The sequence below is a fragment of the Sinocyclocheilus anshuiensis genome, unplaced genomic scaffold (assembly GCF_001515605.1).
Source record: "Sinocyclocheilus anshuiensis isolate Anshui unplaced genomic scaffold, SAMN03320099.WGS_v1.1 scaffold910, whole genome shotgun sequence".
In the NCBI taxonomy this organism is placed as follows: Eukaryota; Metazoa; Chordata; class Actinopteri; order Cypriniformes; family Cyprinidae; genus Sinocyclocheilus; species Sinocyclocheilus anshuiensis.
Genome location: NW_015540888.1, coordinates 80,851 through 92,502, shown reverse-complemented (window position 1 = coordinate 92,502; position 11,652 = coordinate 80,851). Strand labels below are relative to the sequence as shown.

The window sequence follows — 11,652 nt, the reverse complement described above, 5'->3', positions numbered from 1 at the left end:
TCCTTTGTTAGTCTGTTCCTGGCCTGGTTATACAAGATTTTATCCCCACTTCTGTAAGCATCCCCTTTGGCGTGACGAAGCTGTTTGAGTTTCCCAGAGCATACAAAAGTTGATCTGGGCCCTAACGGGCTGGCCCACACTGGGCCATCATGGGATTAATGTGGACAGTCCGCCAGTGTGGTCTGCTCACAAAGAACCTGCGGTGAGCCCAAAGCTGTGGGCCTCACCTGGGCAAGCTCGCACTGGGCCTGTTTAGGTTTGGTACATTTACTCCGTTACATTAACTTGAGTAAGCATTTGGAAAAATGCGCTGTCTCTTTTATCTGGGGCGTGAATGATGCCCCATTCGCGAATGAATCACTCTTCTGAGTCGATTCTGTTCAAGGTCTTGAAACAAGCCTGCAAAACGGTCTGAATTGGTTCGCGAATCACTTTGAATGATGTGTTCAGTTCCCTGCACGTACTGAATCGTCTGAAGCGGTTTCTCATTCATTCTGGGTAATTTGAGAACATGGAAAACGTAAAGATCTACAGTCAATTGAAGCCAAATCCTACTGTCGGCCTGCACTGAGGATCTTTATTAGTTGAACTCCGTGTGCTGTCTGTGAACGATTTCACAGGTATACATTCGATTTCATTTAAGTAATATTGTAGTAGCGATAAGCTAGATCGACTGTCAAGTGAAATGTGTAGAGTGAAATGAATAAAAAGTGTAGATCGTGGCATTTTATTAGTAAATTTGCTTAATTACATTGCATCAAATCCTTTTTTGAATGCGTTCTGCAGCGTTGAGCATTATAACCAATCGCACACGTTTCTGTTGAGCTTATGAATGCAATATCCAATCAGAGACGTTTTGATTCGTCACCTCGAAGAACTCCAGAGTTGTTCAGAGTTGTGCGTGCTCAGTGACTGAATTCTGATGAATATGCATTCGCAAGTTCTCTCATCAGCATAAACAACAAACTGCCACTGCATGACATTGCAGCTTCAACCTTTAATTTGTTATATGAGTTAAGGTAGTTATAAAATTGCCCTCAAGTAAGAAATGCCCCTGTGGAAATCAGTTAATTTCTGATTCTGATTTATGCATACAGTGGTGGCCAAAAATATTAGAACACTAGTATTTTCACCAGTCTGTCTGCAATGACATGAAGAAACAAAACAAACTGAGACAGACTAAAATTCAGAAGAACTGTGGCAACATCTCCAAGACGCTTCAAGAGACCTACCTGCAAAGCTTCCTGAAAAACTCCACGCAAGTGCACCTAGGGCAAAAGTTGCTTTAAAAGGATGGTCACACCAAATGTTGATTTAATTTAGTTAATAGAAGTTAATTGATAATCTATAAAATAGAACATTTATTTATGACATTATTTTTGACAGCATCCTCATTTTACAGCATTTTTACACAAGTGCCTAAAACTTTTAACAGTACTGTAGATTTGCAGGTAGGTTTCTTGAAGCATCTTGGAGACGTTGCCACCGTTCCTCTGGATTTAGTCTGTCTCAGTTTGTTCTGTTTCTTCATATCATTCCAGACAGACTGGATGATGATGAGATCAGATCTCTGTGTGGAGCACTGGCTGTTGTCAGACAAAAATCTCACTGGATTACTACAATTAATGGCAAAATTAATGTTTGGAATGTTTGGTAAACTGATATTTCCTACTGACACACTACAGCAAAAGATACAAACACCTGACTTAAAACCATTTTTTTAGCTGGTGGAAATACTAGTGTTCTAATAATTTTGGCCACCACTGTATGTACACACACACACACACACAAACAAATTAACTAGTAACTCGCTAGATTTTTCATTGGATACTTTTTTACTCTTACTCAAGTAACTATTAGGATTGTTACTTTTACTCTTACTTGAGTAATAATTTATAAGCACTTGTACTTTTACTTGAGTACAGTTTTTGGCTACTCTACCTACCTCTGTCAAAATGTTAGTTGGTATGAAAGAAATGTACACCTGCTCCCTACCATGTGTAAATGGTGTGTAAAACATTGTGTTCATTTTGACAAACTTATGCACTACCATAAAAATTATAAGTTAATTTGCCCTTGCCCTCTTTTTTTTTTTTTTGTAGAGTTGATAACTGTAAAACGCAGTGCTCGTCACTGTCACTATTTACCCAGCCGTCCAATCAATGGAGGAGGGGGCGGGACAAATGCCGACCATCTTACTTGTGCAACGACTGCATACAACAATGGAGAAGTCAATATTACTGGTTACTTTTTATTTAGTAAAATTCTTAAAAATGAGATACTAGTAATATGTTGTCATCGTGGATATTCCAAATCAGAGCAACCAAAGCGTTCTCAAGCACTACCTGCTGGTCATTTTAAGAAGAGCGCCCGACATTTTTTTCAGCTGGCTAAAAACTCTTTGGTGGAGTCACATTATTGAATATTTATTGTTAGGCATATGGCCTATTAGTCTCCCTTAGACTGGTCAGGTCGTGACAGTCACCTACAGACCAGGACAGAAGAACTTCAAGGCCGATTCTCTCTCCTACATGCACCATCCAGGACCTCAGTGAACACTCAACCCATTATCCTCCAGCCATCATCATTAGTGCCATCCAGTTGTCCATTGATGACCCAACAGCAGAAGCTACCTGCTCTGAACCAGCTCCACCAGGAGGTTCTGAGGGAGGATTTACAGTTAGGTCCATATATTTTTGGACACAGGCACAATTTTTATTTTATATAATGAATATGGGCTTAAAGTGCACACTCTGATCTTTAATTTTAGGGTATTCACATCAAAATTGGAGGAAAATCACAGGTGTGAGCTATTCCTTCGTTATTTCTACATCAATTAAGCGGGTAAAAGTTCTGGAGATGATTCTAAGTACGCCATTTGCATTTAGAAGCTGTTGCTTTGAAACCACATCACGTGGTCAAAGGAGCTCTCCATGCGAGTGAAACAGACAATTGTTAGGCTTCACAATCAAAACAAATCCATCAGAGAGATAGCAGGAACATTAGGAGTGGCCAAATCAACAGTTTGGTACATTCTGAGAAAAAAAGAATGTACTGATGAACTCAGCAACATAAACAGGCCTAGATGTCCACAGAGGACAACAGTGGTGGATGATCGGAGGATCCTCCTCATGGTAAAGAAAAGCCCTTTCACAACATCCAGCCAAGTGAAGAACACTCTCCAGGAGGTAGGCATTTCACTGTCAAAGTCTACATTCAAGAGAAGACTTCAGGAGAGAGCAAACACAGAGGATTCGCCACAAGGTGCAAACAAGGCCAGATTAGACCTTGCCAAGAACATCTAAAAAAGCCAGACCATTTCTGGAAAAGCATTTTTTGGACTGCTAAAATTAGGATCAACCTCTACCAGAATGACGGGGGAAAAAAGTATGGAGAAGTCTCGGAACAGCTCATGATCCAAAGCATACAACATCTTCTGTGACACATGGTGGAGCAGTGTGATGGCATAAGCATGCATGGCTTCCGGTGGCACTGGGTTACTGGCGTTTATTGATGACGTGATAGAAGACAGAAGCAGCCGGATGAATTCTGAAATGTATAAGGATTTACTGTCTGCCCAGATTCAGCCAAATGCAGCAAAGTTGATTGGATGGTGCTTCATAGTACAAGTGGACAATGACCCAAAACACACAGCAAAAACAACCTAGGAGTTTTTGAAGGTTTGAAGGTAAGAATTTGGAATATTCTGCAATGGCCAAGTCAATCTCCTGATTTCAACCTGACTGAGCATGCATTTCACTTGCTGAAGACAAAACTAAAGGCAGAAAGACCTAACAAACAAGTTAGCTGCACCAAAGTCGCGGCAAATCATCACAAAGGAGGAAACCCAGTCTTTGGTGATGTCCATGAGTTTCAGACTTAAGGCAGTCATTGCCTGCAAAGGATTTTAAACAAAATATCAAAAATGAATATTTTATTTATGATTATATGTATTTGTCCAGTTACATGGGAGGACTGTGTATAAAAATGGTTGTAATTTCTAAGCATTTTATGTTATATTTTTATTAAACCCCTTGAATTAAAGCTTAAAGTCTGCACTTCAATTTCATCTTGATTGTTTCATTTTAATTCTATTCTGGTGGCATACAGAGCCAAAATTATGAAAATTGTGTCAGTGACCAAATATATATGGCAGCCAGCAAACCCTCTTGCTCCTCTGTAGACGATACTAGTAGCTGTAACTGTGCCATCTCCAAGAATCCACGCCACCTTCCAGAAGGAAAATTAGTTCCACTACCACTGCCTTGCAGACTGTTGTCCCATATTAGAGTGGATTTCATCACAGACTAACCACCTTCGGGATTATGTACCAGCATTCTTGTTGTGAATACTCTGTGACCCACTTTTGTGTCACAATCCACCAGTTGAGAAACACTGGTCTAGATGGCATAACACAGTAGTGAAATAAACAGTAGTGGGTAACTTCAGTCCTGGGGCACACTCATTTTATATGTATTTGGCACCACCTATTGTTGCGGGTATCTTATTGACATGTAAAAGTTTAGACCCTGAATATAAGATGACCCCATTTTTCAGACCCCATTATTTCCAAAAGAAAAAATACTGTCTTATATTCAGAACAATGCGGCAGTGAAGATTTCCCTATCTGTCAGTCCCTTCAAAGTTGTGTTGAATTATTGACACACATCTACTGAACTGCTTATGAGAGTTGGTTGTGCAGATGCTGGCAAGCTTTCGCATTCCAAAAAACAAATGCAGCTATGCCACAGCGACTAGCGATGAAGCAGGCTCCATTCAAGGGAAGACACAGGGTTCACTGAGGGAAACTGAACAGTGGAAAAAAATACTTCATATGTGATCATAGTTAGAGAATCACTACATATGGAGCACTAAGCCAGATTACAAGGGTGCTATGGTAAGTGCTAGGAGGTAGAAAGAAATGTCCTGAGTTCACCAAACCTGGGGAACTCTATGGCGTGCCACCTCAGGGAGGGGGAGGGCACTCATGCAAGCGCTACATCATCTTCACAATCTCAAATGGATTGCCCTGCAAGGTCTGTAGGACGAGATAGAGATCCCAAGAGTGGAAGGATTGAAGGATTCAACCTCCATGTACCTCTCAGAAATCTAACGATCAGGTCCTGCTTCCCCAGATACTTTCCACCCACGGTGTCATGATTCGTTGCTATTACAGTACACTTTAAGACTGGAGGCAGACACGCACCTACCTGAAGCCACATCTTCGTGGATCTTCACCTTGGGAAGAACAAGAAGAAGTTAATAGGCATCATTTCAAGGCATATAGCCGCCAAAATACGTTAGAGGTGTTTGGGGCCCCCAAAAGTGACCCCCTAGTGTCAGTAATTTGACACAATGTCGAATTGACTGACAGATAGGGAACATTAATTTGCTGTCACTCCCAAATCATCTCCTTTACTCACTGAGAAATTTGGATAAGGACAGTAGATACAGTAGATTATGCTTAACGGTTTTAATTCAGAGAGTGGGGGTTATTAATGCACAGGATTAAATATTTTATTTATGATTATATGTATTTGTCCAGTTACATGGGAGGACTGTGTATAAAAATGGTTGTAATTTCTAAGCATTTTATGTTATATTTTTATTAAACCCCTTGAATTAAAGCTTAAAGTCTGCACTTCAATTTCATCTTGATTGTTTCATTTTAATTCTATTCTGGTGGCATACAGAGCCAAAATTATGAAAATTGTGTCAGTGACCAAATATATATGGCAGCCAGCAAACCCTCTTGCTCCTCTGTAGACGATACTAGTAGCTGTAACTGTGCCATCTCCAAGAATCCACGCCACCTTCCAGAAGGAAAATTAGTTCCACTACCACTGCCTTGCAGACTGTTGTCCCATATTAGAGTGGATTTCATCACAGACTAACCACCTTCGGGATTATGTACCAGCATTCTTGTTGTGAATACTCTGTGACCCACTTTTGTGTCACAATCCACCAGTTGAGAAACACTGGTCTAGATGGCATAACACAGTAGTGAAATAAACAGTAGTGGGTAACTTCAGTCCTGGGGCACACTCATTTTATATGTATTTGGCACCACCTATTGTTGCGGGTATCTTATTGACATGTAAAAGTTTAGACCCTGAATATAAGATGACCCCATTTTTCAGACCCCATTATTTCCAAAAGAAAAAATACTGTCTTATATTCAGAACAATGCGGCAGTGAAGATTTCCCTATCTGTCAGTCCCTTCAAAGTTGTGTTGAATTATTGACACACATCTACTGAACTGCTTATGAGAGTTGGTTGTGCAGATGCTGGCAAGCTTTCGCATTCCAAAAAACAAATGCAGCTATGCCACAGCGACTAGCGATGAAGCAGGCTCCATTCAAGGGAAGACACAGGGTTCACTGAGGGAAACTGAACAGTGGAAAAAAATACTTCATATGTGATCATAGTTAGAGAATCACTACATATGGAGCACTAAGCCAGATTACAAGGGTGCTATGGTAAGTGCTAGGAGGTAGAAAGAAATGTCCTGAGTTCACCAAACCTGGGGAACTCTATGGCGTGCCACCTCAGGGAGGGGGAGGGCACTCATGCAAGCGCTACATCATCTTCACAATCTCAAATGGATTGCCCTGCAAGGTCTGTAGGACATCCCAAGAGTCCCAAGAGTGGAAGGATTGAAGGATTCAACCTCCATGTACCTCTCAGAAATCTAACGATCTTCCCCAGATTGTGAAAGAACCATTATTTTTAATCAGATCATTGTAATACATTGGTTGATCCAGTTCACAAAACTGGATTAAATGATAGCTTTTTCAAGCTTAATCTGGTTATGTCTGGCTCAAATATTCAGTCACAGCAATTTACATTTTTGAGTGAAATAATCTTTTAAATTGTGAAGTAGCCTATATTTGTAAAATACAATTGTAAGTATACATCTTGGCAATATTGCCTGTACAAAAATGAACAAAAAAATTATAGTTCAATTAAAAAAATATTGTGTACAGATTGTATTGCAATAATGAGAATTAAATCATGACAACTCTCTGAAGATTTTAGAATGGTGATGGATATGACAATGTTAATGTATTTGGTCTTGGCGGAACAGATCTGCTACATTGCTGCTGAATTGCTGCTGCTGTTGGTTATTGCTGTAGTTGTAGATATTACTGCTGCTGCAAGCAAGTACAGGAACTTGCTACTGCCAATGCATATGGCGATACGGTGCCGTGATATTTAAGACATACTGCTGCTTCACAAATAGCATATAAAATAACCCTGTAGCAGATCTATGCAGGTGGAGCTGGGGAAGGTGGAGGGTTTCAGAGAACTCTGAAAGCGTGCTGCAGGAATCTCAAGTGAATGCTAGCCAACTATATAAATGGAAGGCAGTAAGCTCATTGGCTGCATATGCAGCATGAACCAATCAGCTTGTGCCAAGTCGTTTAACTCTCTGAATATCATCGGTTACGTTAACAACCCGTCTCCTGCGCCATCTAGAGTTTCATGACTGAACTATATATTTACCTTTGTCTACTTACTCTCCATTATTTTGAATTTGTATGCATAATTCAAATTCAGAGAAGTCCAGTGCCATTAAAGTGTACCTGAAAAGGTTTAACAGTTAACAAGAAATTTCAGATGAAGCTTATGACAAAGAAATTGTGCACTGCAATTCTGCAACAATGAGATAAATATTTAACAGGCATCAGTTGTGAAGGCAACCATTGCGGTTTAGGACATAATATAGAGGATGGTTTACGGCTGATATCAGATTTGAAAAGTCACTTAACTAAAACTGTGAATTTTGTCTAGGTAACAAAGTCATTATTAATCTGCCTGTCTCTTGTTTTTTTTCTGTTTTGCAGCGGTATCACTCACACTAGCTTTGAATGGTGTCTTCACAAATACCATCAAGTTGATAGTTGGCAGGTAATGTACAAACATGGTTTCTGTACTATTTCCATCAGAATTTTATGCCAGGATTGTTCTAGGTTCAATACACAATGGAGGGTTAAAAACAGTCACAGACACAGTGGTGCGGAATGCTGGGAAACATGTTATATTGATCTCATCTTATATTGCTCACCGGAATTATGGAAAACATAGAGTGAAAATCCTCTGTTCCACAGGGCAATCCCATGAAATGCCTGTTTTGACCAGAAAGAATCTGGTTTAAAATTAACATTCAGTGTTTAGACACTTCACATTACTTATTATATTCACATTCATCACTCCCCTCTAAATACAAAACATAGTGAATAGAGGTACAGTATGTAGTAGAACATCCATCCATCCATACCTTGAAAACATACATCCATTCATCCTTAAAACCTGCAGGCAGTGGAGTACCCTGAAAGAAAAGTCCCCTCCACTAATATTGGTATTAGTGGAGGGCAATGTATATACATAAGTATAAAGTATAAGTATCCATACTGTATATAAAGACCTATTAGTATATCTGTCCTGTTATTTGTAATCATGCTTTTGCCACTGGTGTTGATCTTGATCACAGGCCAAGGCCAGACTACTTCCACCGCTGTTTCCCTGATGGACAGATGAATGCAAAGATGCTGTGTACTGGAGAGTCAGACCTGGTGTCTGAGGGCCGGAAAAGTTTTCCCAGCAGCCATTCCTCCTGTAAGTGCCAGCGTGTATGTAATGTGGGGTTTGGGTTTTGTTTCTCGTTTAAGTTTTCTGAACTTTTATTTTGATATTTTGCCTTGTTTCATGTTCCTGTCATGTGTTCCTTGCCCCTCATGTGATCATGTCATGTGCTACTCTTGTCTGTGTTTTATTGACACGGTGGTTCCTTGGTTGCATGTGTCATGTTCTCATTGGTTGGTTTTGTCATGTGTTCCTTTTGTCTAAGTATTTAAGCACCTTTGTTTGTCGTGTATTGAATGCATGTAACCCTGCTCTTGGTGAGTGAGTGTTTTGGTCAAGTCTGCTCATGTTCGTGTCTAGTCTTTGTTTTATATTTGCTCACATTGGATGCATGACAACTATCACGTGTGTTTCGGGTTTATTCTAACCTTTTCAATTCCAATAATAGCCACAAATCTGCGTTTTTAGAACAGTAAAAGCTTTTTTACTGTAATCGCAATGTTATATTCAGTCACGTTTATCATAAAACACTGATGGAAGCATACATTCCCCCACTTTATTAGTATTTAAATAGTATATATAGAGTATAAACCCCGCGTGAGCGTCACTAACGGGAGCAGAAATGTCCGCCTTGACGGCTCCATTTTCAACTCCGCCCCCGACTGCAAGCGGCTACTCTAGTTGACTGCCGTCTGTAGCCGTGCTTCAAGTCGAACGCACCTTGTGTGTCATGTTGTGATTGGTAGCTTTAGTCATGTGCCTTGTTCCCATTGGTTGGTTTATGTCATGTGACCCTTGTTGTTTGCTATAAGTAGCCCTCACGTTGCCATTGTCTCTCATCGTGTATTGAACGTATTAACCTCTGTTTGGTGAGTTGTTTCATGTCTGTAGTCAAGTCAAGCCAAGTCTGTTTTGTTTGGATTTTTGGATTTCACTCTGTATAATAAATCTGCACTTGGATTCATCTACAACTTGCCGTTCATTGGACCATCATTACAGTGTACACTTAACAACTTACCTTTGAACATGTTAGGTTTGTTTTCCAAGAAAGAAACACACACATTACTTGATCTGCTGCAATTATATAAATAATTTATTTAGCTAAACTATCAAACCTGAACAGGGGAGAGCAGATTCATTTATAACAAACAACATCTCCAATCAGCAACAAGCTACAGTGATGCTACTCAGTTTGTCACAAAGGAATCTGTGTCTTCCCAAAGAACCCTCACCTAACTGTGTATGGAAGGCAGCTATGGCCACCGTTTAGATCTTAACCATGGACAGGGATAGATCTGCAAAGATATAATTCTGAAGAAAAGCCATCACCGAAGCCACTAGGTTAACTGTGTCCAACCTGTGTTCTCTGCACCATGATGTGAAAATTCTCCACTTCACGGCATACAATTCCTTATGATGGGAGCTCTAGAGTTTAAGATGGTCTTTATGACCTCAGCTGAGAGACCAGAGTTCAGAAGGTGTACAGTGTATAGCCTTGTATGCACAATGGCATCCAGTCCAAAAGGAGCTGGATGTGTGAGGAGAACCAGAGCGGACAGTGGGTGGTCCCCTGTCGAACTTTCTCCAAATTAACTCCACCATCTCGGGATGGAGTCTCCATTCCCTGGGCTTTCATTATGCAGAATGTGTTGCCCCTTAGGGAAAAAAAAAACTTTTTTGTTCTCATGTACAAAAAGCCAAACGGTATCATGCTGGACATGGCTGCCATTAGACCCAACAGTCTCTGAAACTGTTTGGCAGTGATGGCCTGGCCTTGCTTCATCTTGAACACTGCTGGCAGGATCGACTTGATACAAGCACAAGGCAATTGTGCCTGCATTGTAACCGAGTCCCAGATTAGTCCCAGGAAGGTTGTCCTTCGCATTTAGTCTCAACCCCAATAGCTTTATGTGGGTGAGGACAATATCTGGAAGCTGAACTGCCATCTCTTGAGACTAAGCTAAAATCAGCCAGTCGTCAATATAATGGAGTACATGGATGCCTCGAAGTCTCAAAGCAGCCAGTGCTGCATCCATGCGTGAATGTGAATGGGGATAGTGCTAGGCCAAATTGAAGAACCCAATATTGGTATACTTCTCAAATATTTCTCCAAGACAGAAATGAAGTTACTTTAACATCAAATGGAGACATTTGCTTGAGTCTCCTGCTTCTCACACAATTCTAACACTCTCACAATGGTCTCCTTTAAAGTTTTAGATCTTGGATCTTGCTTGGAATAGAAAGAAGTGTAATACCCTGCCAGTTGTCAAAGCTGCTGAGATTTCCTTTCTTGGGCAGTTTGAATATGAGGCCTTTGGGATAGTGTCTTCTTCCCAAATTGTTTGAAAAAGTTCTGTTAATATGCTGACTGATCTGTAGATGTCTGACTTCAGCAGCTCTGTTTGCAAAGAGTCAATCCCCACATAGGAGGGGACATTCCCTAAAACACAACATTCCCTAAAAGTTCTCTAAAGATGGCAAATATCCCGAACCTTTAGAGATTATTAGGGACATTCCTAAAATGTCCTCTTTTGATGCTGCAGTTCAAGGTTCCTTATATGACTTTAGAGAGACATTCCATTTGGGTTATTTTATGGTCACATAAGAATGTTACAAAGAGGACAATTGGGATGTTAACAGTACGTTAGTGCTCAATTCCGATTTTGCTCAGATCTGAATTTCCAGCTGTTCACATTGTTGTTTTAAATGAGGCCAATATCAGATTCACATAGTGAACAGATCATGTTTCTGAACTGACCAGCATGCGCAAAAGAACGATACGAACAGGGTTTCCAGGTTTTCACAACAAAATCCACCCAATTGCTTCTCAAAACTAGTCCAAAACTAGCCCAGTCGTGTTCTGGGGAGGTAAATATCGTGTTAGTGGGGTCACTTTAACCCACAGAGTTGAAAAACAACACGCGGCAACAGTAGTTGCCAATTACTAATTCTGCGGGAAAACTGTGGACTTGGCAACACTTGAGCTGTCATGCGGAAGTAAACACGGAGGACATAAAAGTAAGCGATTATGTGTTTATTTATAGTGTGATCTGGCACAGAAGCAA

General features: G+C 40.4%; 1 protein-coding gene across 1 annotated transcript in view; it reads left to right on the top strand.

Moving 5' to 3' along the window:
* The window catches only part of LOC107688790 (phospholipid phosphatase 4-like), a 100,981-nt gene that overhangs the window by 61,191 nt on the left and 28,138 nt on the right, over positions 1 to 11,652 (top strand). Inside the window, exons 5-6 of the mRNA XM_016486560.1 lie at positions 7,849 to 7,912; positions 8,496 to 8,620. Coding sequence (XP_016342046.1) covers positions 7,849 to 7,912; positions 8,496 to 8,620 — 189 coding nt within the window. The remainder of the gene's footprint in view (positions 1 to 7,848; positions 7,913 to 8,495; positions 8,621 to 11,652) is intronic.